Source organism: Gymnoscopelus braueri, assembly GCF_963280865.1.
Source record: "Gymnoscopelus braueri genome assembly, chromosome: 6".
Classification (NCBI taxonomy): Eukaryota; Metazoa; Chordata; class Actinopteri; order Myctophiformes; family Myctophidae; genus Gymnoscopelus; species Gymnoscopelus braueri.
Genome location: NC_137607.1, coordinates 29199700 through 29227542, shown reverse-complemented (window position 1 = coordinate 29227542; position 27843 = coordinate 29199700). Strand labels below are relative to the sequence as shown.

General features: G+C 40.6%; 4 protein-coding genes across 6 annotated transcripts in view; 2 read left to right on the top strand and 2 right to left on the bottom strand.

The window, feature by feature from the left end:
• Window positions 1-27843, top strand: part of pomgnt1 (protein O-linked mannose N-acetylglucosaminyltransferase 1 (beta 1,2-)) — a 172388-nt gene that overhangs the window by 52138 nt on the left and 92407 nt on the right. The window lies entirely within an intron of this gene.
• Window positions 485-16409, bottom strand: orc1 (origin recognition complex, subunit 1). 2 transcript variants are annotated; one of them, XM_080431005.1, is made up of 18 exons: window positions 16144-16409; window positions 15269-15396; window positions 14018-14190; window positions 13377-13812; window positions 12442-12721; window positions 11829-11954; window positions 11035-11100; window positions 10600-10707; window positions 9595-9841; window positions 9114-9220; window positions 8472-8573; window positions 7245-7416; window positions 5632-5739; window positions 4767-4916; window positions 3733-3852; window positions 2148-2317; window positions 1882-1969; window positions 485-1270 (listed from the first exon to the last, which is right to left on the bottom strand). In XM_080431005.1, exons 1-18 carry the CDS (start codon window positions 16239-16241, stop codon window positions 1076-1078), a joined length of 2874 nt encoding a protein of 957 aa, XP_080287131.1. In that variant the 5' UTR covers window positions 16242-16409; the 3' UTR covers window positions 485-1075. The 2 variants fall into 2 exon arrangements, with proteins under 2 accessions (XP_080287131.1, XP_080287132.1); XM_080431006.1 differs by lacking the exon at window positions 11829-11954.
• prpf38a (pre-mRNA processing factor 38A) lies at window positions 17068-27725 on the top strand. 2 transcript variants are annotated; one of them, XR_013933333.1, is made up of 11 exons: window positions 17068-17252; window positions 18846-19005; window positions 19501-19622; window positions 20131-20216; window positions 21562-21672; window positions 21915-22021; window positions 22176-22202; window positions 22597-22688; window positions 23240-23288; window positions 23566-23897; window positions 27696-27725. XR_013933333.1 is itself a non-coding variant. In XM_080431280.1 (10 exons), exons 1-10 carry the CDS (start codon window positions 17123-17125, stop codon window positions 23609-23611), a joined length of 930 nt encoding a protein of 309 aa, XP_080287406.1. In that variant the 5' UTR covers window positions 17068-17122; the 3' UTR covers window positions 23612-24036. The 2 variants fall into 2 exon arrangements, 1 of the variants encoding a protein (XP_080287406.1); XM_080431280.1 differs by lacking the exon at window positions 27696-27725 and having other exon boundaries at window positions 23566-24036.
• On the bottom strand, window positions 24090-26284 carry LOC308087433 (interferon-induced protein with tetratricopeptide repeats 1B-like). Its single transcript, XM_080431279.1, has 2 exons — window positions 26179-26284; window positions 24090-25851 (listed from the first exon to the last, which is right to left on the bottom strand). The coding sequence occupies exons 1-2, from the start codon at window positions 26181-26183 to the stop codon at window positions 24504-24506; spliced, it is 1353 nt and encodes a 450-aa protein (XP_080287405.1). The 5' UTR covers window positions 26184-26284; the 3' UTR covers window positions 24090-24503.

Genomic DNA, 27843 nt, shown 5'->3' with positions numbered 1-27843 from the left:
CGATGTTGGGGTAATAAGTGCACTCCTCTAACCTCTCTAGGCCACCGCACCGCTGGGTACAGCATATATAGAAATATTGTTCCCTATGACATGCTTATTTAATGTTAGATTTTTTCTGATATCATTTTGTGAAAAAGAGGGAAAGATTATTCACACTTGCACCTACACCATTTTATACTAAAATGTATTGTTCTCTAGTATTCATACTGTGTATCTATTGTTGTATTTGTATTTTTGTATAATTGTATGTATGTTGCCAAATAATTTATTTTTGGTTTCTATTACTTTGTATTTCTTAAGTGAGGTGAGATTAACCTTATAAACCCGAAAGGGTTTTCTAAATCTCACCTGCACATCCAACACAATATTATGCCGTTGCTAAAAAATGTGTTGTTTTTAAATGTGCAAATAAATAATCAAAAAAATAATTAAAAAGAGGGAAAGATTATATATCTGATATCATTTTGTGAAAAAGAGGGAAAGATTATATGATATTATATAAAATATGTTTATTCCAAATTCAAGTATTTAAACAGAAATAAAATGCACCAGATCCAACATAAAAATCTCTGGTGCTCTGGGTAGAGCAAAATATCACATTTTAAATAAGGCAAATAATCAACACCACCAATATCACCATCTCACCAATCTATTTCACAAAATAAATAGATTTAAAACTAGACTTTGATCTAGTTTTGTCAAACATCTAAGAACTATCAAAGAATGCAATTGGAAGCAACACAAGTTCAAGTACACAGATATCCAATAAAAACACACAGCTTCTAAAACAAATAGTTAGCCAAATTCTGATAAGTTTCTTATGATAGTGATAACCGAGTTTTAATTTTGCCAACAGTTTGTATTGGTGATACGTAAATGTTGAATCTGAAGGGGATTCTTGTGAAACCGTGATGCAGCAGTATCCAACATGATCGATCAAAGACGTCTTCCCCCATTCAGAAAATGAATACTTTTTCTTACTGGGGGGTAAAAAGAAAAGAAAAAACACAAATATAAAACAACATGTAGTGCGGAGGGTTAATGTGTGATGTTCCTGAAGGGGGGCGGGTCTTCTTCAGTCACTCTTCAGGGCATAGAGTACGTCATCCTGACTGACATTGAGACGGACGCGCTGCAGCACTCCCAGGCGGCTGGCCTCCAGGAGCAGCAAGCGGCACGCCCCTAGACGCAGGCACACCGCCAGGCCCTCCGAGACACTGAGGGCCGCCAGGCCCTCCACACGACACAGGGCCTTGTGCTGAACAAACACCTGCTCGGGGGGGGGGGGGAAGGGGAGCGTGGAATGAGGTGGTGGGAATGAAACAAAAGTATAGTAAAAGAAAAAAAATGGGATGCATCGGATTAGGTGGAAATGCGAGTTAATTAATGGATATTAACGCTTTAAGACCGGGAAAGCATCATTTGTGTCATTCTAAGATTTATTTGGCTATTTCAAAAATAGCAGATCTACAAGCTCATAGCGCGGCACCGAGTGCAGCGCTATGAGCTTGTAGATCTGCCATAAAAAAAAAATCATGAACATTTCTGCAAATCTTGGAATATATCTTTTTTTAAAGCGAACATAAAATATTTAGTTCCAGGGTCCCCTCAGAAGCAAAGACTTTGCGTTACAAATGTCTGCTTAAAAATTATATATATATACTGTGTGTATGTATATATATATATATATATATATATATATATATAGATGTACTATTCGAAAATAGCAGATCTACAAGCTTATACATCTGCTATTTTTAATAGCCAAATAAATCTAAAATGACGGAGATGCATTCCCAGATTGAATGGGTTAAAGATTTGTTTTTCATTATGATATTAAGACTTATTTTTTCCCCTTGAGGTTGTAAGTATTGAGTTTACCTGTTGGAAGGTGGCCTCCTCCAAACCCAGCCGCCGAAACTCGGTAATGACTGCTCTCAGGAAGAGCTGCTCCTGAACCGACGCACACCTGACCACACATACAGATTACACACCATGTCATTACATCGTACTATATAGACGGTTTACTCCCATCCATAACTAAAGCAGTCTAGTTCCAGTTCTTAAACATCCTAATGTAATCACTGAACACTGATCAACAGCCAAAACGTGTCAGCGGCTTAACGATTCCAGCAGCAGAATCTCACCTGATGGCACTGATGTATGCGGAGGAGAACATTTCGTCCAGCGCCTGCATCACGTGGCTCATTCCCACCAGTCCCGTGGCGGAGGGGCTAGCGGCCGAGTGTTCGCAGATCTCAGTCGCCCGCCGACAGATGTCCAGACAACGCCGAGCATCTCCGGACAAGGCTGCCACCTACAGGATTGGAAAAGTGGATGTATTATTAACCCATTAACACATTGGGTGCCAGAGGTTTATTAAAATATTATACTTTGAGTGCCAGGACTTTTTAAACATTTTGAACCTTTTTCAAGTAGTCACAAAATATTTTCAGTGATCACCGTCCTCACGGTGATCCCCTCATTACACACATACAGGTCTCGTACAATCGGGGGGAAAAAATTTAAAACATTCCGAAATCCATTCCATAGTTGCAGCCAGTTGAAAATAGTTAAATTAACATTGTAAAAAAAAAAAGTGCACAGGAGCCGAGATACAGGTTTTTGAAGTCATAAGTTAACCAGGAGGTGGATTGGAGTCTAAATCTTGTAGGAGTGATATTTCCTGTTGCTGTGAAGGAGAGAGAAAGATTTTTTTTTTTTTTTTTCAAAAACCGTATATATACGGTTTTGGCACTCAACGTTAGTATGCGCAAAACCGTATATATACGGTTTTGGCACCCAATGTGTTAAGACACGAGGCTGATTCTAAAAAAAAAATCTGAAAAACCTATGTTGCTATATCAGTGGTGCTCAAAGTGTCAAGGACCACTAAAATTATCTGTATTTGGCCGCAGACCCCATCTCAAAATATTTTGTTCCAGGGACATCCAGAAGCAAAGATTTGAGTAAAAAAAAGAAATATATATATTTTTTTTAAATAGAAGATCTACAAGCTCGCAGCGCGGCACGAAGTGACGCGCTGTGAGCTTGTAGATCTGCTATTTTTGAATAGCCAAAGTATAAAACTAATGGTTAAAGTGGATAAAAATCTAAAATGACAGATGCTTTCCCCGGTTTTAATGATTTAATTTAATTCCCCCAACCAGTATCATATACTGTGCTAAACGAACGTTAACACATTAACTGCCAAGACCGTAGTCCTACGGGCCGTTAAATCCAACTGTTAAGCGCCGAGACCGTAGCCCTACGGGCTGCGGTCTTTTCGCGCATGCGCGGTCCGGGTGCACTTTCGGAATTTTTTTGATCCACTTCCGTTTCCGGTTTGATGACAGGAAATAGAATTATTTGGGATCCGGTTTTGATGAGCACGCCCGCTCCCATTCTACAGACGAAACTGAAACTCAATTCTCTTCCTGTAGTTTTTTCTCCTCGCATTTCACTGTTTAACGTAATCCGCTCTAACTCAAACATGGATGCCCCGTTTGACACGTGGTTTTCACTGGGAGATACAGGGAGATCTCGCGGATGTAAACAGACCGTGTAGCGCTCAATCTTAAGGATTTTAACAAGATCTATGGCGACATGAAAAAAACAAAAAAACAACAAAAACACCTTGGCACTGGTGAGTACATTATGAGATTAGCCCTTGGCAGTGGATGTGTTAACATGTTGACCATGTTGAGACGATGGATGCACCATCATAGCTACCTTTCTGGACACCAGCTGGAGAGCGTCTTCTTCGAAGGCCTTCACCTTATTCAGTCTGGACATGATGATCTGCTGCAGCTGCTTAAAGCTGTAAGGCTGGAACGACATCCTGGTCAGACCCTGGGTGTACACACAAACGCAAAAGTTTGTTTCCTTTCACAATTAGTGTCTCAGGGTTCCTAAGACTCTGTCTTGGCTCACACAGATGACTTGTGGGAGGAGACAACTGAAGATGTCCACGGGGGATACAGAACACTTTTGTACCCAATAACACGGCCAATTGTGACATCCTCCTAAAAAAAACAGAATCACTGGGGGAAAACACTCAATTCTATGGTAAACTTAATAAAAGGTGAAGGGGAATCTGATAAGGCCTGTTGTTGTGTCAAGACAGGGTTGAAGCATACTTGGTCGCCCAGCCACATTGCTCACAGAAACAACTGATTTTCAGGCGGGCGGCAGTGGCTCAGGAGGTAGAGCTTGGGAATCGGAAGGTTCCCAATTCGATCCCCAGGCTCCCCCTGTGTTACTGTCAGTAAACCTTGTCCTTGAGCAAGACACTGAACCCCTACCTGCTCCCGATGAGCAGGTAGGGGAGCTTCCTCTGCCGTTGGTGTGTGGAACGTGTGTGTGAATGGGTGAATGTAATGTACATCGTAAAGCGCTTTGGCTAAAAGGTGTTATATAAATGCATCAGTTAACATGCGAAAAACACTAAATGTCAAATATATATAATAGTGTAAATCAGTGGTTCCCAAACTGGGGGTCCCCAAATTATTCTGGGGGGTCCTCCCCAGATGATATGAAGTGTACACAGGGTATCTACACATTTCTGAAGTTACATTTTAATAACTTTTAGGGCCTTTTTAATACCAAATTGGCCAAATATTACATAAGAAAGAGGCAAACATTATGAAATTAGCCGATCTACAAGCTTGTAGATAAGCTATTTTCACAATGTTTATCTGCGTCAAATGAAACTCGAAAAGTTTGGGAACCCTTGGTGTAAATAATAGTATAAATTAGGCTCTCACCAGTCTGCTGGCCACCCTGTTGATCATGATCCTCTCTGGTAGGTCCATGGTGTTGGCGATGGTCAGAACCACCAGCCGGGCGTGGCGCCGTGTCGGCCAATCAAACAGGTTGTACATCACGTTCTGCTTCCTGGTCCACAACAGGTCCAGCTGTAGAGACCCAAACAACATCATCAATCTGTGGAGGTACTACTAAAACAAACATACTGAAATACTACCAGTACTACTAAGACACGTTCTGCACACTCAAGAGATGCTAGAACTCCCATTTACATTTAGTCAGCTTTTCAGGACTTTGGGATGGGGGGGGGGGGTTACAATTCTCCCCTAATGACACACTTTGCAGAGATATTTTGGATTTGTTTCACAGGCTATGGGGTCCTGAAACTTAATTGAGGTGGTAACATATCATGTAAAGGTAATCACAATTGGAGTTAAAATGCTTTTAATACTAACAGTGAAATCGGAAACTTGTGTAACTTGATATATTTTAGATACATTCAGAGTAACTTCGCAGCTATTTTGTTAAAGTCGCACTCCATTACTTCTGTAGTTCAAACTACAGCAAATATGGTAGAGCATAGTGTCATGCATTCGTAGTTGGTATCCAACATAGTGTAAATGGAATTGCCGGATCAGGTGAGGTAAACGTGAATGTATTATTTACTGAGAGTGATTACATTAGACAACAACACATGGATACGATATTGATTTATATCATGAAAAATATCTCAAAGAGAAGATAAGAAAAAACTAAACACTAAATGTAAAACGGTAAGGGAACAGATGAAAAAGGCCACTGAAGCTCTGGTCTCTGGTTAAGTAAAAGTGAAAAGGCCGGGTAAAAGATGAGCGGGTTCCTCACCTCATCCACCAGCAGCACGGTCGTCTCCTTCTTGGGAGCGGGGTTACTGAACCTCTTCTCCAGCAGTGCTGCAGCATGGTCGGCTGTGGCCTTCTGCCCTGTCAGTTTCTGCAGATGTCGCACAATATCATGAGTGCACCGGTTTAGTTAGGCAGACTATAGTAATAGATAAACTTTATTTCTAGATAAACTTTATTTTGGCACGCTACTCCTCCCACAGTTTTTTTCCCCCAATTTTGTTCTATATGTCAAATTGACCGGTCTCAACGGGAATCGATGGCTATCTATTTTGCTAAGAGATACGTTGTATAGTTTAATTGATATTGATTTATTAGTGCATTAAATGTCCCCATCAACTTTAATGGGAAAATGAAAAAACTCGAATTCAAGTATCTTTTTCTCAAAAACCGTAAGGGCTAGAGTTACAAGACTTGGAGGGGAGGTTCGTAATTTAGTGAAAATTATTTTAAAAATAATTACACCAGTCGGCCTCGGCGCTATAACAGCCCACTTTACGTTTTGGCCTATAACTCTTGAACTGTAGGTCGTAAAAAAAATAAAAAAAATCCCGAGATTCCTTGGGTCATGACGCAACTCCCCATATAGGCCACGCCCATTTGCGTCAGGATAGATTTTCTGCCATTTAAAATTTTCTTCAAAACACACTTTTGGCTCCGATCTGCTATTTTTTTTAAATCGTGAAAATGTGTGCAAATATTTAAATATATACTGTTTTAAAGCGAACATTTTTAACTCAAATCTTTGCTTCTCGGGGTCCCTGGAACAAAATATTTGTTCGGCCAAATCATGTAATTTTGGGGGTCCTTGACATGAAAAGGTTCGAGCACCACTGATATAGAAACATACGTTTTTCAGAATACTGTTGGGATTTAGGAGAGATCGGCTTCAGGTCTTAATGGGTTAAAATGAAACGCAAGTGATCTCAGGAGTGACGTGACAATACGATTTGCCCGTTACATTTATGGGAGGGAACAGTTTCTTTTGTGGGAGGGGCCTATTTCTTAAAATGAAAACGGCACGTATCATGAACGCGGGATCCGATCGGCACCGAATGGCACGTCGCGCGGCCTCCGACGGTATTCCTCCAGGCGTATTCCTCGAGTCCCGGCGGCCGCGACAGGCGTCGGCGCAACCACACTTTGCAATTTCCCAGAATTGCGACGCGTCTAGTTTTCATTACTATTCAAAAAGGTATTTAGGCAGAGCACAGGAAAGATTAACATTAAAATGAAGACGCATGTTTGAGGTACAGGAGGGAGTGCTCTGCCTCGATTCGATCCTCTGCCAGAACTGGTACATGAGGTTGTCATAAATAAAGATACACATACAAAATTTAAGGTAAACTGAGATAAAACGAAATCGACATTTTGATATTACTCCTACAGTCCTCCTGGATCAAACCAGACAAATTCTAGTCATTAGCCAGTCTCTCTAGTTTCAAGCCAACTGTGTACACTTACAAATTGATTTCTTAAAATATAATTTCAGAATAAAAACCATTTTGATGCAACTCTGCTGCAAAGGATGTTCTACTCTTGCACTGTCGGTCCAGTCAGTGATGTGCCTGTCAAGCATCCCAGGTCACTACTCACCTGTAATATCTGCACATAGGCCTGATGGGGGTCTGTCATTTTCATGCCGTTGATCTCAATGAAGTGAAAGGGAGGGACCTCGTCCATGTCAGTGGCCTGCTGCAGACAGCGCATCACCTCGTGGACAGTAGCAGTCTTTCCCGTGCCGGGGACACCAGAGATGTACATGCAGCTGTAACACAAAACAGTGACATGTCAGTCGACTGTGAAGTATTTGTTTCAAATTAAAAGGTTGGCAGCACCCGTACCTCCAGTGAAAATATTAAGTCTTCTTGAACCATGAATGATTTTGAAATTTAACGCTCAATTAAATTCAAACAGAATTCTTTTGGAGCCGTTGGTATAGATGCATCAAAACACACATTTGCAAGGCATCAAGAAACGCTTCATTTATATATAAACGTCCCAATTTTACCTGCCAGCAGGAAGAACTAATTGAAGGTTGCTGGTTCAACAATCTAATCCAATCCACTTTATTTATATAGGACATTTTACAACTCAAGGTTTCCTAAGTGCTGTACAGAAATCAAAAAACAAATACACTGGGTAAGTTAAAACACAGAAAAACAACAGCATCTAGCAGCTAATTGTAGCGGCATATGACTGGAGTTTTGTGAATGGCCACCATTTAGAAAGTACTCCCAAATAAGACTGAATCCATCTACAGCAACCATTTATATTTCCTTGACCGCAGTCTCCCAAGGGTCTATACTAGGCTCCCCCTCCCTTTATATCAAATCTCTTCAGCAAAAATAGCAGATCTACAAGCTCACAATGCATCACAATTACACTGAGATTGTAGAACTGCTATTTTCGCCGAATGTTCACCCCGGAATAGGAACGCTTGGGGTTCATGTGGTAAACACATGGATTTCCAGGAACATGAATTGGTGACTGAGGTCTTTCTACTCATAGACATAAAGGTAGCTCTGAAGCGTCTGTATGGCGGACGCGCTTCCGCTTCCGGGGGGGCAGCTGGAAATTTCCGCGTGCGTCACAGAAGGGGCGTTCAGTAGGCCAATCAGAGGCAGGTGGGGGCGGGACAACTAGATTCTGACAAGTCCTGGAAAAGACGCGCTGTGGTTGGCCAGTAGTCAACACGCTGTGATTGGCCAGTGCCCGTTCCCCCCGGAAATATGGCGGCCACCATACCAAACAGGTCACTCCAACGAACTGCAGAGGCCAATGATGAGGTATCTAGGTTTCTATATCTATGTTTCTACTCACCCTCCAGTGCCATCCATGATCTTGCTCTCCACAAAGTTATAGATGTCCTGAAACTCCTGCTCTCGGCACGGCAGAGATTCCGGTACAGCAGACACGTGCAGCCTGATAGGTAGACACACACACACACACACACACACACACACACACACACACACACACACACACACACACACACACACACACACACACACACACACACACACACACACACACACACACACACACACACACACACACACACACACACACACACACACACACACACACGATTCATTAGACCCTGACAAGCAGTGATTGCAACCGACTACTTGGTGGAATAGAGAACTAGCAGTAATCTGGGTCCGCAGAATGGATACAACCTTTCAACCTACAGCAGTGGTTCTCAAAGTGGAGTCGGGGGGACCCACAGGGGTCCTTGAGGGGGTCCCCTAGCTAAATGGTTGATAAGTAAGGAACCAAATGGACCCTTAGAGCTCTGCCCCATAAGGGTCCATTTGGTTCCATTCGTACACTCTCCAGAGTTCTGGGGGTCTGTGGCGTAATACATACCAAACTTTGGGAGTCCGTTAAATTAAAATGTTTGAGAACCACCGACCTACAGAATGCACATCAGCTGTGATATTCCCGGATTTTCCATCTCACCTGGTTCTGGCCTCCTCCAGAACGTTAGCGGGCTGTCTGGCTGGCAGCGTGCGGCTGGGGATACTGGGTGTGGCATGACGAGGTGTCCGTGGGGTACTGGGCGTGACCTGTCCATTAAAAAGGCAAACAGTCAAAGATGGAGGCGTCCCTAAAAACGGTCAAATCTTTCTTACTTTGGAAAAACAAAACAAAAAAACCCCACACAAAAGCATTCTTGTAATGCAGCAAGACAGAATCTAGTTACAATAAAAGGCTGCTTGACTGAAAGAAACACCATCACTTCTGCCTGACAAATGTGAGGAAAAAAGAACCAAAACATGTGAAAAGAATTATGGAAATAAGCTATAGTAAGCACTTTGTAACATTGTTCTGAAGTGAATTATTATTATCATTATTATTATTATTATTATAATTGAGTGTCCTGGAAACCAGCTCTTGGGAGTGATAGTATTAGCCAGGCATCAAGGCAAGACGACCGTACCTTCTTGGTGGGAGTTTTGCGAGGGGTCCTAGTCAAGGAGCGAGTTTTCTGTGTGGAGCGAGGTGTGCGGGACCCTGCCTTCGCTCGTTGAGTCTTCACCTCCACCACCTCCTCCTCACTATCCTCCTCTTTTCCCTCCTCCTCCTCCTCTCCTTCCTCTTCATCCTCACTGCTGCTCTGAAGCTCCTTCATAGACGGGAGAAATTCGTCTCCGTCCTCTCCGTCTGAGTCACAGTCCAACATTCTCCTGCAGCAAAACCCAATGCATAGCTCAGCATGTTTGTCCATAGCTCAAACATCATGGGCAGTTTTCCCATTGGACGTTCTCGTAAATGTTGTATATGCTGCAACTATCGGTTACCTTCTTAGCAATTATTCTATTGATAACTTTTTCAATTGATCAAATTATTTCTTCTTGGATCATAAAAAGGTATAAGTCAACAAATCAACACAAAATTGATTAAATCAATAACCCCACTTGAGCCCTATTTTACTTATTTGTTGTACGTAAGAATTGCAGATCTACAAGCTCAAAAGGCGTTGCAAACGCGTTTTAAAATAGTTTTTCGATTAAATGGATTAGTTTGATGAACTGTTGTGACCCCAATGTGTTGTTTAGATTAGATTTAGATAGTGTATTCTTGGTGCCACATCTAAAAGCTGAACAATCGTCCTCTCTGTTAAAACCTATATAAGGTGGAAGTAAAATATCTACTTCTGGTCAGTTACTGTGCAATGAGTTGCTGAATGAATGAATCACTATACATTCAATACGTCCCTATGCAGTAATGCTTAATTGATACTGAGTCGTACGACGGTGTCTCATACCGAAAATAGCAGATCTACAACCTCACAATACGATGTGAGCGGCAGAATCTGTTGCAGAATCTCAGATCTACCAGAATCACATGATATTGTGAGCTTGTAGATCTGCCATTTCTGGCACGTGACACCGTGGTACAAAAAAAACTATAAAAACAGGCTTCTCTCTCAGTCGACACTTACATCTGCTTTCTGATGCGTGAAGACACCAGCTGGGCTGACTTCCTCTTGGAGCTCCGTGGTGTCAGGGCTGCTGGCAGCATGGGAGAGTTCTCATTGTCCACCTCCGCGCTGCGGCAAAGAACACTGTCAAGGGCCTGATCTAAAAGTACTGCATCATAATGTAGGACTCTTGCTCAAAATAATGTTTTTAATCGTCATCTCAACGTAACATAAAAGAAGACATGCATCTTCCAAACAAACATGGATCTGAACTCTACACATGGCATGGGGAGCTGAGTGGTACTAATATTATGAAGTATTATGTGAGTGCTTGTACTTGAGATATGTAGAGGATACGTATATCAGGCGAACAGTGTGTGTTTTAAGAAGTATATTAGTAATACCGCACATGAATCCTCAAGGGAAATGTCATTGAGGCATTACACAGGTACTTACAGCATCCCCAGTAAGGGTTCCCTGGTGAATCTAGATGAATCTAGCCTCCGGGAGGGAGTGGTAGCTCTACGAATGCAGACATAAGACAGATTTCACTTCTAGGATTTTGACACTGAATTGAAAGCTTAAGTAAAGCAATGGCCAAGTGAGGAAAAGGTTGCTAATCAACATTATGTAAAAGACACAGTTCAATGAGTTTTACACACACACACACACACACACACACACACACACACACAGTCCCATTGCTGTCAGCAATTATTAAAGCTCATTAATAATGAAGCTCAATGTGGCTACATTTTGTGGCACGAGCTACCATAACATATTAACTTGTATAACATGCTGTTAATGACACCTCAGGACCAATACCAGGTCTTGGATTAAACATCCCCAAAAACGTTTAACAAATTAAAAAATAAAAGTATGCTTAAGATGTGTGCTCTCCTTTTCATTACATTCCACCATGTGTTCAACACCAGCTTCAAAGCTTGAGGATCTGTGAGCCAGCACAGCACTACAGCTGTCTACCAGCCTTGTAAGAAAATGGAGTCTAGACATTGTTAGTATAATGGGGCAACGTATAAATTGGGCTACACATTGCCTAAGGCAAAAATAGAAAACCTGCAAATTTGTGCCCAGTGTTACCATCTTTCTAGAATTACTACTTCTATTAGTCAATACAAACGTGCTGTGCTGGCTCGCATGGCCTGTAAAATCCCAGTTCGGTGTCGTTTCTAGGCTTAGAGGAGGCATTCACCCTGTGCTCTGACCATCTAACAGGGTGGCCAACTCACTTCTGCCCCCTTGTGGCAAGATTTCTCCTGGGGGTTGCTAGTCTCTTCCTAGGAGTATTTGCCACGCCTGTTGGTAACCCCGCTTCAAAAACATCGTCCTCCAGGGAACAACTGACAAATAGCTCCCTAGAAGGGGTAGGACAGACTTATGGAATCAATGAGTCTAACTAGAGGGACAACGCAGCAGGTTGAGTCAGTGTGAAGTCGTCAATAACCAATGCACACAGGACGGCTGACCTATGATAGACTGTAAAGGAGCGCAATGTCATTTTACTATGCATTACTCATGTCCCTAATTGTCACAATATCGTCTTGTCCTGGACTTTCCATGTAAACCTACTTAAACTCAGAAGAACAACTTGGATAAAGTGGGTTACTTGTTTAAGTCAAACTAGTCACTTCAGTCATGTAAATCAACTTTTGAACAGGTACTGTACGGTTGCAGGCTGAAACGGTTAAGTGGCATGTAAAGTACTTAGAATCAAGCATCAAGAAGGGTTTTATATGTCACTCATACAGGTAGAAGCAGCAAAATGTTGGAGTTAAGGATCATATATGGACACTGTATATATATATATATATATATATATATGTGTGTGCATAATGTCCTTACTTGGAGGAGTCATGTTCAGCAGATGAGGACTGATTATCCTCCATGTCAGCGAAGGACAGTCTACTCAGACTGACAGCTGCCGGTTTCAGCCGGATGCTGTCCGGACCCCCGGTAGGCCTGCCGCCTGCCTTCCTGGGTTTCAGGCTGAAGGACTGTGGTGGGGAGTAGGACGACAGCCTTTGGGCTAGTGTCTCCTCAGACTCCATCTCCTCGGACTCCATCTCCTCATCTAACAGCTGGCAGAGGACATCCTCCTGTGCCAGTATCTCCTTACTTGGACCTGGAGGACCAGAGAGAATAACATGCAGAGATAATTGTATTCAGGGATTTGATGAAAACATAATGCCTGATTTATACTTGGCTGCACATCATGTCATGCACCGACACTTGCGACGCATTGCGAGCTGCCTTGTAGAGCGACTGTTTTCAGTGAGCAACACACCGGCACGCAACCTAGTATAAATTAGGCTTAACCCATTCAATCCGGGGACAAACCTTTGTCACTTTAGATTTCTTTGGCTATTCAAAAATAGCAGATCTACAAGCTCATAGCGCGGCACCGAGTGCCGCGCTATGAGCTTGCAGATCAGCTATTTTTTTTTAAAATCATGAACATTTGTGCAAATGTTTGAATATATATTTTCTTAAAGCAAACATTTTTAACTCAAATCTTTGCTTATGGGGGTCCCGGGAACAACATATTTTACAAAAAATACAAAAAATATTTAAAGATTTGCAAAAATGTTCACTATTTCTTAACACAAATAGCAGATCTACAAGCTCATAACGCGGCATTCGGTGCCGTGCTATGAGCTTGTAGATCTGCTATTTTTGAAGAGCCGAAGAAATCTTAAAAATGACAGATGCGTTCCCGGATTGAATGGGTTAAGAAGAAACGTTTGTTCAAAATGGCGATTTCAATCGGAGAAACTCACTGCTGAGCTCCAGCTTCTTGCGCACGCCCGGCGTCCGGGTGACCTTGGACTGCCTCTTTGCACTCAGGAACTTGGAGGCAGACAGCTTGGAGGCCGAGTGGATGGACTCTGCCTCCGAGTATCCCAGCTTGCCGGCGCTCATGGTGCCCCGGACGTGGGTCACGGAGCCCGCCCTGCGCATGACTGTGGGATCGGGGGTGGGAAGAGCACGTCGAGCGGGGCCTCTGGACGCAGGGGCAGCGGCAGGAGGAGAACACGGAGGCGAAGGAGGGAGGCTCGGTCGGGGAAGGAGAGAAGCAGGCGGGGCCTTAACGGAGCCCTCCAACAGCGCCGGGTCCAGCTCTCTGAAGGTCCTGTTGTCCCAGGAGCGCTTCACGTACAATGTGTCCTTGCTGTCACACTCTGGGAACGGGGCCGCCTCGGGGAGGTGCTTGACCTGGTGGGTAAAATGTTAGAATGTGGTAAATTATATTAATTACAATGACAGTCCAACCTAAAAGTAAAAAAGGGATAGTATTCGTTTACCCATTTGTAACACAGGGTGCACAAATGTGACCCAACGGATCAGATTAACACTTTACTTTTACAGTGTTCAAAGTGTAGAAAACTGGAACTCCATTGACCTCCATGTTCTGATTTACCTTCACAGAGCTAATGATGGACTCAGCATCAATCTCATTGTCACATGAGTGTCCTCGGTAGTAAAAGACTTCCTGTGGGTGTGGCTCTCTGCCCAGCAATTTCACCTTCCCTTTAGGCACCTCTGACACGCGCACAAACCAGTCAACCAGTGCCTTTTTCTGTGTTCCACTGGCTGAAAACATAGAAGAGCTGTAATTTAACAAACACTTTTTTGCAGTGCAAGTACTGATGATCTATTAATAACATATAAGGGCTGGGCAATTAACCAAAAATATATCAAAACCGATATTTAGAACCAATAACTGACTTAAGGTCTTTGCAGAGTGCAGACAGGGTGCGATTTTTCGCACGAAAAAAACGGACAATATCATTTTTTTAAATGAACACATGGTTCTCTATGACCTCATGCACACCGGCTCCAGTTCGATTCGTGCGTCTTTTCACATGCGGTAAAAACTGATTGACTAATCGCACCCTGTCTGCAAAGGCCTTTAATCTTGCTCATTAATCTATCTCATGTTAATCGAATAATCGAGAAGCAGGTTTTTTTTTAAATTATTTCTTAGATAAACAAATCTACATGAAAGAATTCATGTACACTCCAAGTTAAATCAATACGATCTTACTGTGTACTTCATGACATGGAGGCAGCCCCTTTGTTAACTTGTTAAGTCAAAACGTTAAGTAAAATAAAATAAAACATTTATTTGCTCCCTCGTTTATTTGAGCCAAATGGGTCAAAGCCAACCACTAGGCCTGTCACAATTATTACATAACGCAATTATTTGAAATAGTCGCAATTATTTTTGTATCATCATTTCATGTTTCATACATTTTCAAATATGAAAAATAACATAAATAGCTTATCTACAAGCTTACAACGGGTCACGAAGTGACGCGTTGCTTGTAGAGCTTGAAGATCAGCTATTTCCTCTATTTTTAAAACATTTTGAGAGTATAAAAGTATTAAATATTAGTCATTTCAGTTCTTTAACTTCTATTTAAGTTATGTGTCATATCTGCCCTGTGCAATTTTTTATTATGAATCCTAAAAGGCAAACGGAAATGTAATTCTTATTCATACGTTCCAATTTTCAATGCCAAAAACACAAATAGATCGTTAATTGCAATTATTTGTGTGACCATTAATCGTCAACTTCAATTTGTAACCGTGACAACCCTACAACCACTTCAAAAGTACCTCCATAATGTAAGACCGGTGTACTAAATGGAACTGGGAATTTCCTCACCATCACCAAAGAGCTTGATGAGCTTCCCCACATAAGGACTGTCTTCATCGTCCCCCTCAATGAGGATATGTTGGCCGGTCGTTATCTGTGTGCTCCGTGGAAATCCCTCTACACTGATGGACAAGGACCTATAATCACAGGTGGAAAAAGTATTCACATGTTTTACTTAAGTAAAAGTATCAATACTGTGCAAAGTTGAAATACTCTGTTACAAGTAAAAGTCCAGAATTAAAAATTTACTTGAGTTAAAGTACAAAAGTACATTAAAAAATGTACTAAAGTACCAACAGTAGAAAGTACTCATTGTGCAGAATGTCCCATTTCACAAGTTTTCATAAGTATTCATTACATAAAAATCTTTGGAAATAGCATATCTACAAGGCAAGCTCATGAGACACATTGTGAGCTTGTAGATGGGCTATTTTCAAATTGCCTGAAGTGGTTAATGTATTTAATCAAAATCTACAAAGTAACTAAAGTTTTCAAATAATAGTGGAGTAAAAGTACAATATGTGTCTCTGAGATGTAATGGACTGAAAATTGGAAATACTCTAGTAAAGTAAAAAATACCTTAAAAATGTACTTAAATACAGTATTTGAGTAAATGTACTTAGTTACTTAATACCACTGCCTATAATATGGCAAACGAAAATTTAATTTGATCACGTCAAAAAGTATAGAGTATGGATTTCAAAAGGAATTTAAGAAAATAAAAACACATCTAGTTTCTGTAAATATATACCATCAGTAGCCTAAGTTTGGGTAGAACTTAGGACTTACTTATCCTTGTACTTTATCGATTTTGACATTTACATATCTATAGAAAGTCAGACTCGATAAATCTATGATAGTCTTGATCCAAGGACAGGACTTACTCATATTCATAGGTCTGCAATTTCCTATTCTGGTTGATCGGCCGGCCGCCCCACTTGTAGACTCTTCGCACCCTCAGTCTGGTGAAGTATCGGACCATGGTTGACAAAGTGCTTAAAGCTTAAAGATAAAACTATATTAGATACAGGAAAATGACAGACGGATGTCCAACACTCCACAGCAACGTCCCAATGTTCTTTCAACTTTAGACAACAGACGACTCGATTAACTTCAGACACAACACTCTGACTCTGTTACACAAACACCAGCAGCAAGTGAAGCGAGCAACGTTTCGCGCGAAAATGACGTCTGTTCCGGTTGACCAAGTTATAAGCCAATCAGATCAACCGCTGGTGACACAGGAAGTGAATGAAGGCGTTGACGCGAAAGTGACTTGGGTCCAGTGTTGCCATGTCTGCTTATTATAAGCGACTTTGGGCTTGTTTTTCTGTAAAGTTTTTTAAAGCTTGTTTCTAAAGTGTAGTTGCTTTTTTGGGCTTCTTTCCTAAATTATGTTTAAACCAGTGGTTCTCAACATTTTCATGTCAAGCCAAGGACCCCCAAATTAAAATGTATTTGTCTGCAATCTGCTAGTCTCAATATCCAGGCTTTTTTTGCTCAAAAACAGCACTCTGCAGACCCAACCTTCTGAAAATATTTTGTGCCAGAGACCCCCATACAAGATTTTGTGGATTTGAAAATATTCCTATTTACTATTTTATATTTACACTTTTCCCCACAAGTTTTCTTTGAAAATAGCCAATCTACAAGCTCACATTTATTATACATTGGCTATTTTCAAATAGCTTATTTTGGGCTTGTTTTCATAGACCTGGTTGCTTGTTTCTCTCGCAAAACCTGGCAACACTGGAGTTGACCCGGAAGTGACTTGGGTCCACTATTTTTCTACTTCCTCCTCCAGGATCCTGCAGCTGCTTGTTGTATCGTTAGCTCTTTCGTTCCATTCAGTTCTGAACCGCAATGGCGAACAGAACCGTTAAAGATGCCAACAGCATCCACGGAACAAACCCACAGTACCTGGTGGAGAAGATCATCAGAACTCGAATATACGAGTCTAAATACTGGAAGGAAGAGTGCTTTGGTCTCACGGGTAAGCCTTTTAACGTTGCCGAACGAGCTAGCTTTAGCTAGCATTAGCACACGATTCAAATTGCAGCACGACCAGTGGTGGAAAAAGTACTCTAATTCTTTACTTAAGTAAAAGTACCAATACTGCAAAATAAAAAATACTCTGTTACAAGTAAAAGTCCAGAATTCAACTTAAAGTACCAAAAGTAAAAGTACAAAAATGTTTGAAAATAGCAGATCCTTATCTATCTACCGTGAGCTTGTAGATCGGCTATTTTCAAATAGCCTAGGTATAAAACAGGGCTAAAGTGGTTAATGTATGTTTCATAATATCATAATTTATATCTGAAATGTAACTAGTAACTAAAGTTCTCAAATAAATGTAGTGGAGTAGCAGTAAAAGTATTGGAAATTGGAAATACTCAAGTAAAGTACAAATAACTCAAAATTGTACTTAAGTACAGTACCTTGTAAACCTGTGATGTGACAATAAAACTGATTCTGTACTTAAGTAAATGTACTTAGTTGCTTTCCACCACTGAGCACGACAACCTGAAAGAATTCACACATGTGTGTGATTTAATTTTACATTAGAATTGAGTCGGTAATTTGGTTGAAAATGTGTCTGTGAGTCTAAAGTCAGAAGTGGCTGCTGTTTTATCATTGAATCATCGGACTGAGCAGTGGTGGAAAAAGTACTAAAATGTTTTACAAAAACATTTCTGTAAAAGTATCAATACTCTATTGTAGAAATAGTCAAGCACAAGTTCGGTATTCAAAATTTGCTGGAGCAAAAGTAAAAGTACTGCAGAATGTCCCACTTCACACATTTTCAAATGTATAAAAAAGCCTTTGAAAATAGCAGATCTACAAGTTCACAACGCATCGCTTGTGAGCTTGTAGATCTGCTATTTTCAAATTGCCAAAGTAAATATTTTGGTCTGAAGTGGTTTTTCAATAATAATCCAAAATCTACAAAGCAACTAGTAACTGCAGTTTTCAAATAATTGTAGTGCAGTAAAAGTACAGAGAATTGGAAATACTCCTGTAAACTAAAAAAGACCTCAAAATTGTACATAAGTACAGTACTTGAGTAAATGTACTTAGTGACTTTACACCACTGGTTACAATAGTTCCAAACAGCATGATGTGTTGACTCTTGACAATGTAATAATGTAAACACAGGTTTCTTACTTGTACAGAAAACTTGGGGAAGATCACCAGTGGTGGGGAGTTTAGTAGCTTTGTTACAATTTCAAATAGTGGAACTACTAGTTTGACTACAATTTCCAGTAGCTTATAAAAAAGAAAAGCTGGGACCAAAGCTGCTCACTACACTTACTGTAAGCCCCAGCAATAGAAAGACTTGTAAAAGTTTTTTTTTTATTTTTTTACCTCAGACCATCTCTGATCATCAGGCTATGTGAGACTTGTAGCTTAGTTATTATCATTGTAGAGTAATTGGTAACTTAGTTTGCTACGAGTTGCTCCCCTAACAGTGCCTCAAATACATCTTCTGCAATTTATACTGGTTTGAAGGTCCAATGTTATGATTAAAAGACACTACATGTGAGAAATGTAAAACAGACTCTCCTCTCTTCTGCTTTGTCAACAGCTGAGCTAGTCGTTGACAAAGCCATGGAACTTAAGTTTGTTGGTGGAGTTTATGGAGGAAACATCAAACCCACTCCCTTCCTTTGTCTCACACTGAAGATGCTACAGATTCAACCGGAGAAAGACATCATTGTGGAGTTCATCAAAAATGAGGATTTCAAGTAGGTTTTGTTGTATGCAGTATGTCAAATTGTAAGAAATTGGAGAATGTCAAAAAACTATCAATATGACCTCACGTTTTGTCAATCACGTTTACACACCGCCTCTGAAACTTTCTGCCATCATTCAAATTTTTTAATCATGTTCGATGTTCTGCCTTTTGCCTCATCCATCATCACCAGTACCAGTATTGCTAGCAAAGCATCAAACTGGGCCACTGAAATAAACATTGAAACAATTAGTTCTGCAAAAACTTTCAACAAAAATAGAATAATAAGCATCAGACTCGGTGTGCAATGCGTATCGTTATGTGCGTAACAATATTTGTTGGGAAACTGATTTTGAATAAAGATACAAAAAACACAGACTCGGTGTGCAAGCCAATGAGCAATAATGTAAAAAAAAAACAGGTCTTGTGGATTCCTCACAGTCATCTTGTATGATTATTATGTATTTACACTGCAGCCTCTGATCACATATTTGCTCTATTTTCTTAGATATGTTCGCTTGCTTGGAGCAATGTACATGAGACTAACTGGCACCTCAGTGGACTGTTACAAGTACCTGGAGCCTCTATACAACGACTACAGAAAAACAAAGAGTCAGAACCGAAATGGAGGTGAGAACCTGGATATATGAATAATACACAATGTTACCAACTCAAAGTAACCAGGTTAGTTGCAACACAACAATTTAACTTCCAGAGATTTGTGCATATGATTTAACTGATATATTTGACATTGAACTGTAAGGTTACTGGCCATAATGAATGAAACATTTATGATGGTGGCCTCCAGGATTTACAGCAATACTGTACATGGTCTATCCCTTCCCACGATGCTGTGCCCGTCCAATAGTGAGAGTAGCTGTTGTTGCTGTCCAGAAACCTTGTATGTCTTTACTTTTCAGGAAATGGAGAAAAGAACCTGCGTTCCAATGGATGTAGTTACTATTTACTCACAAGCTCAAACTCACGTATTGTGATCTTGTAGTTCAGCCATTTATAAATGAAATACGGAGATACAAGGTTTCTGCCTAACATTGACAAGATGGACACTATATTGTTGAAGGGATGATGACATTAATCCCAGGAGGCTGAATGATCAATTCACTGCTTTCTGTTCCAGAGTTTGAGCTGATGCACGTAGATGAGTTCATAGATGATCTTCTTCATGCAGAGAGAATGTGTGACATCATTCTGCCCAGGCTTCAGGTAGGCCATCACCATGTCTATACCCCTAGGCTCTAGGGTGGCCATTTGTCCGGTTTCTGACCCAGATGTCCTCTGTCCTGCGCGAACTCTGGCCGGACGCATAATTGTCCAGCACTCGTGAGAGTGATTACAGTGTAAATGTGTTATTGGTTATATTTTCTTTATTGGTTATATCGGTAAATCTCATTGGTATAGAATATCAGCTGGTAGCCACTGGCCAGCCATGCATTGCTGTGTGCGTGTATTTAGTTTTGTGCTTGCTCCCAACTGTCAACTCACCGCTCCTCCCACGCTTGTTTACATGTGGATGCTGGGGTCGGATGAAACCGACGCCATGTACTGTAGTTGTAACGCAGATAATCTGCGGTAGATTTGCTCAAAGATGCCGAAACGGAAAACTTCATTTAGCGAACAATGGAGCAAGTAGAAGGAGTTGATAAATATAAGTTGAATTGACGCTGCACTTCACACCGCACCGTGTGTAATGGACATGATTGATGTCTGCAACGAAGGGAAAGGTGCCATAGAATGGCATGATTTGACTGACAGAATGACAGAATTGCAGGTACTGTTACTGTAGGCCTACCCTCTCGTTTTTGTCCCCATCCTGTCGGATCCCCAATAGAGAACAAAATAACAGCAGCAGAGCTATCCAGTATCCTATGTCCACGAGTCTCCCGCCCCTTCACTTCTCTTCCACTCTCTCTCTGTTTTATTATTTCAGATATGCCAGTCCCTATCAGAGTGTGGATTATATTTAAATTAACTCAGGAATAATTGCATTCAACAAAAACCCAAGAAAAATACTATTTAAACGATTATAAAATGCAATCATTCATGAACGGTCTTTGATTACCTAAATAAAGGGGGTCACCTCTCCATAAAACCTTTTAACTGTGTTTATTGTTTATTGAATGGATCCCTATTAGCTGACGCAGAGGAGACAGCTAATCTTCCTGGGGTCCATTTTTAACCGTGTAAACCACTTCATCATCCAAACCACCATTAATGTTACACTATATTCGAAAATAGACGATCTTGTAGATCTAGTGTTTTCTAATATAGATAAATCTGGAATAATCTTGGGTGTCTATGGGGTCCCTGGCACAAAATATTTTGAGAAGGGGTCCGCGCCTAAATGCATCAATTTGTCCTTGAAATTAAAAAGTTTGATCACTGGTGTAAACACTTTCGAAGGGCTGTGGCGTGTTGGTTACCCACACAGCGTGCCAGGAAAAGTGTCCTCCTTTCTGAGGTCCTGCTAGTGGCCACCCCAATACCCCCACACCTTCGTTTGCAGACCTGAGTTGCTAATGTGTGTGTTCTTTGTGTGTGTGCTGTACAGAAAAGGCAGGTCCTTGAGGAGGCTGAGCTGTTAGACACACGCATCAGTGCACTGGAGGAAGACCTTGATGAGGTGGAAAGTAGTGAAGAGGAAGACGAGGAGGAGGAGAAGGTAACCTAACTATATTTGTATCATTTTTTTGTGATGCATTTGATACTAGGTATTTTAGCTTCATTGGGTAAAGCATTACTGTCATTCTAACTACAAAAGAAGCATACTTACTTTCTGAGTTACTACTGCAAAGCTGAACCAAATCAACCTTTTAAAGCACCAAACTGCACATTAATAATGAGTGAGACTCAGGTCCAGTGGCCTTGCTAATGGCCTCATCTTATCTGTCTCACTGCCTGCAGCCAGAGAGAGTCCAGACTCCTGAGCCACACAGACGCAGTTACCGTGACAATGACAGGCCCAGGCGCTCCCCCTCGCCACGCTACAGACGCAGCCGCTCACCCAGAAGGTCTGTTTTTTATTATTATTACTGAAGCCATAGAACTTATTTTTCTAGGAACACTATATTGAGGTGTCCAGTGTTTTTTTTTTCTTCTGGTGTGTCTTCTACTGTTTATTGTAAAACTGGAAATGTTCAAACCTGTTTTGTTTTGTCCCACCAGGAGGAGCAGATCACCGAAGAGGCGAAGGTACATTATATTTAGTGTTTTTCAAGCCATTTTTGGTTTTCTGTTTCAGGAATGTGGTATTTTTTCATTATTTTTTAAATCTTTTAAGAACTCAGGTATTGTGTAAAAATGTCAATTTGTTTAAACATTCTCTTAAGCCCAATAAAACCCGGGAAAGCATCTGTCATTTTAGATTTTAGCGTTGGCTATTAAAAAATAGCAAATATACAAGCTCACAGCGCGTCACTTTGTGCTACGCTGCGAGCTTGTACATCTGCTATTCTTGGACATTTTTGTCTCAAAGTGTGAGAACTACTGATTTTAGAAGGCATTTGCAGAATCGGCCTCAGGTCTTAATAGGTTGGAAGAGTATATCAGCTGCTCATTTCTACCCTCACTGGGTGTGTGTTCCCAGCCCGTCCCCCCGGAGGGAGCGCCACCGCAGCAAGAGCCCCCGGCGGCACCGCAGCAGATCCAGAGAAAGGCGGCATCGCTCCAAATCCCCAGGTGACCCCCTACCACAATCATCTCCAATCTACATATCTTTGCTGTCGGGTAGAAACCTTGTATTTCCATATGTCAACTTTTTTTAAATTTTAAAAATCATCGGATGACTGTGTCGAGTAAAAGTGGAATAGCGATCTACATTCTACAAGTTCGCTACTTTTGACATTTTCTTTTACAGTGAAAGTCTGTCTGTGGATTTTATAATTATTTAACTGATAAAAAAAATATTAACAAGCGCTTGTGACTAAATTACTACATTGGGTCACAGGTTATTTTTTTCCCATTTCCTGAAAAGTAACACTTTTGGACGTACAAGGTTTCTACCTGACTGCAACGATACACAAATGATTAGGAGTGTGTTATTCTCCCTTGGTTTGAACTTTGTGACTGAAGTGCATGACATACCCAGTATGTTGATCTCAATAAGGAAACGTGTGATTGTTCCTGTGAAACTCTTTTAGTTTTTATGTTTTTAGTGAACAACAGTTACATGGGGCTTGATAAGACGGATATGTGCACCACCTATTCTAAAGTAACGTTAATTTCACCAGGTCATCACAGAAGTCACAGGCATCGCAGTCACTCCAAGTCCCCAGAGAGGTGAGTGGTACACCCTGAAAGAGCAGGTCTAATAATAACATTTTTACTTTTAAGTTTACTTCGATGATTGCATATGACAAAGTTGGTATGTACAGTACCATTCATTAACCACTTAAACTTTTTATACTTTGTTGAGCAGGGTCCCTCCAGGGGTCTATACTTGGTCCCCTCCTTTTCCCCCCCCTACACAAGCCGATGTACACACACAACATTGTGTAGGGATGCCTAATGGATCTGCTAACCAATACCATTATTCTCATTTTTTCTTCTGTCACAGGAGTTCAAAAAAGAGTCACAAGAAGAGTCGAAGAGGAAACGAGTGATATGTTTTTTTTTTCTTCATGGATTTTATTTTTTACTTGTAAGCTGCCCAATAATGAACCTCTAACTCTTGAAGCTTTCTGAATATTCTTTACATCAGATATTGAAACCAATTGCAACTGTTTTAGATATTGACCTTAGACCAACGGAAGCCGTGTTGCAATTTTAAGCATCTGTATGTGCTTTATTCTTCATTCAGTTGGTTTTGTACAATAATGGTCTGTCATAACCGAACCTTAGTTATACAGTGGAGCAACCAATGTTGTTCAGAATAAATGCAGGCAATACGTTTTGCATTTTTGACCAGGCTGAAGAGGTAGTGCCTGTAGACATTGTTTTGTTGTATGTTTGACATGTATGTAACACTGTCATTTTACAGTGTATAATACATGTATTACAGAAATAAAAGAACCAGCTGTTAGTTGTGCATCTGTGGGTTGTTTTATTGGCTCAAAATCAATTGCAACAATTACAATTATGAAAAATAAAACTCATTCCATACAAATGTAATTATATCACTAGTTACAATTTAAGCATTTAGTAGATGCTCTTTAAAAAGTGTACGATCAGAACCCTATTCAACTGAGTGTTTAAGTTAATAGTGTGCCAAGAAAATAATTAAATGCTATAAAGTACCGAGGTTAGCAGTTAGCATATGAAACCTGACGAGAAAGCTAACATAAATCTGTGTAATTAATGTACATAGCATCTGAACATCTGGAGTAAATGACATGCATTTATATATGTATTGATATATTCAATCATGTATACATTTTTGATTGTTGACAGCTGTCCATATATTGATTCATTGCACGCTAGTGGCAGAATCTTGAGCTTTTTTCAATGTTTAAATGTGGAACCTTGCTGATGTCAATGATATGACAATACAGATGATTATTTTGGTGTGCCAGGCTCTTGAAGTGTAGCCAAGAAATCTTGTATTTCTGCACACCTTTTGTTCCTCCCCCTGCTTTGAATGTGTCTCAAAATGTTGATACTATTGCCACGAAATCTGGAGGGTAGAGGTATTTCTGCTGCCATTATGTGATACTCTATTGACATGTAGTGGTCTTTTACATGGTAAGTTAAGTGTTTCGCATACCTGTTGTAAAGCAACTGTAGCTCTTTTGGCTCTAGCTTACTTTCTAGCATTTTCTTATAAAGCAGGTCAGCTTTTGCCGTGTACTGAATTGACTCTGCATAAACACTGGCAAGGCCTATATTTAATTTAAGAGAAGAATGGGGGTAAAGGGAGATAACTTCCTCAAAGAGACAGATGGCCTGATCAGTAAGACTTTGGTCCAGGCAATTGCCCCTGGCTGAATAGATCTTCCATTTTAAGCCTATTGCTAGAATCTTTTTCAGATGGCGGTTATTATTTGGCCCATGTGGGTGCCTTTCCAGAGCCTCTCTAGCCAAGTCAATGGCCTCATCTAAAGATAGATGCATTCTGTAAAGTTTCGATAATGGTTTGATACCACTGTAGCTGCTCACAGGCTGTTGCAAGACTCTCTGAGCCAGCTCACGTGCTTCATCTTTTACCACTTTGCCTGTACTGGCAAGTGTCTTAAGGTAGACTGCAGCCACATACAAATCTTTTGGATCATTTTCCTTTGCGGTTTTCAATTTCTTCAAGAGCTCAGCTTCTTGAATTGGGGTAGAGTAGTCCCTGGAAGCACCTGCTATGGCCAAGGCCTGGCTAGTGAGCCACTCCACTCTGTCAGGTTCCATACTGATAGCTTTCTGGAAATATTCTATAGCTTTCAGCTTTCTGTCTTTGCTGAACTGCATCAGGATCCAGGCCTTTTCAGCATAGACCTCTGCATGGAGCTCATCTGGGGATGGATATTCCTGAAGCAGAGCCTCTACCTTTGACACATATTCCTGGCTTTTTGCTTGTTCTCCAAGGTGGAAGTGCAGCCAAGCCATGTTGCTGTAGTTCACCAGCAGCCAGGGACCCTCATCTGAAACTGTGTTTCTAATCTTGAGAAAGGCCTCTGCTGCCTTGCTGAAGCAGCACAAAGCGTCATGTGTAGTGGAACCCAGGGTCTCATCTTGAGAGCCTATTTGATAGTGAATGTATGCCTGCAGGTTATAAATGTGACCCAGCCATTGGTATCCCACTTCAGTGCCAATGTCCTCTAGGTCATCTCGGAGACGCAATAGTTTGGATCTGCTGTAGTCTATCCCCCATGTGAAGTGACACTCCAGTGCCTCCAGCTGGGTCCTTAATGTTGTTTGACTGGTTGATGATAAAAGTCAAATACAACAGGACATTAGATTTAAGTAATATGTTCCATATGAATACTTGCATTATTCTTTTCATGAAGAAGTAATAGTGTCTCTCTCTCTCTCTCTCTCTCTCTCTCTCTCTCTCTCTCTCTCTCTCTCTCTCTCTCTCTCTATATATATATATATATATAAATGATATATATATATATGTATATACTGTACATACATACATACATACACACACACACACGACGTACTACTGTATACATTTATCAAGTCAATTGCTCCTCATACAGATTATTATGCAATAGAATCCTCTAGTGCTATAATACCTTACCTCATTGTATTTCTGTTGGCAGCTCTGTTGACACTGTAACGCTAGTGTGTTGATAGCGCCACACAATGTTTGTAATTTGCTCTGGTCTGGATGTGGCACATTAAAAGTTCATTGTGGTGCAAAATCAAAGCAGTGCATTCATATGAGGACTTTTAGGTTTCGTTTCTGTCACATATTGAGGGTGGGGTTTAGCTAGCTACGTCGGTCCTATTGGCCGATTAAACTAGCCTACCCTACCTTATGTAACACTTGGCATTTTCTATTCTCAGGAAATAGTGTCTCTGGAATAAACGAAACCTATCAGAGGAAGAAATTCCACCCTTACAGCGACACCCACCCACCCCCTAACCACTATCATCTCCAATCTACATCATTGCTATCGGGCAGAAAGCTTGTAGTTCCATATTTCAACTATTTATGTATTTTCAAAAAGAAATGTCCTACTGTCCTAATGTCCTACCTAACTAATGAGAAGTATCAACAAGAGCTGTGACTAAATAACTACATTGGATTGATTGGAACGCAGATTATTTTTTCTTTTCTTCTTTTATCTGAAAAGTTAAGCTTAATGGACATACAAGGTTTCCACCTGACCGCAACGAAACACAAATTACTCCCTTGGTTTGAACTTAAAGTACATGACACTCTCCTCATTATATGATTTCAAAACAACACCCAGTATGTTGATGTCAGTAAGGAAACGTGTGATTGTTCCTGAGAGACTCTTTTTGTTAATGCATGGTTTTAAGTAAACATGGAGCTGCTTGTTACATGGAGCTTGATTAGACAGATATGTGCACCACCCATTCTAAAGTAATGTTAATTTCACCAGGTCATCACAGAAGTCACAGGCATTGCATTCACTCCAAGTCCTCAGAGAGTCTAATAATACATGAATGATCCCAAAAAAAATATTTCAAGTTTACTTGGATGATTGCATACGCCAATGTTGGTATGTACAATAGGCTACCATTAATTCATTAACCACCTCTTAAACTGTATATACTTCGTTGAGCGGGGTTCCCCCAGGGGTCTATGCTTGGTCCCCTCCTTTTGATCTGCTATTTTTGCAGAATGTTCACTATTATGACATGCCCAGAATAGGGACGTTATAGGGTTCATGTGGTTAAATAGTTTCCTAGGGTTCTAGATTGTGTAAGTGTTAATGGATCTGCTAACCAGTTCAAAAAAAGAGTCACAAGAAGAGTCGAAGAAGAAACGAGTGATCTGGTTTTGTTTTCATGGATTTATTGTTATACTTGTAAGCTGCCCAATAATGAACCTCTAACTCTTGAAGCTTTCTGAATATTTTTTTACATCAGATATAGAAACCAATTGGAAGATTTTAGATGTTGAACTTAGACCAACAGAAGAAGTGTTGCAATTACACATTTCTGTATGTGCTTTATTCTGCATTCAGAGTAGGTTTAATGGTCTGTCATAACAGAACCTTAGTTATACAGTGGAGCAACCCATATAGACAGCCAATGTTGTTCATAATAAGTGCAGGCAATAAGTTTGACATTTTTGTCCAGGCTGAAGTTGTATGTTTGACATGTATGTAACACTGTTATTTCACTGTGTATAATACCTTTATTACAAACATAAAATAACCTGCTGTTAGTTGTGCATCCTTTTGGGTTGTTTTGTTGGCTCAAAATCAAT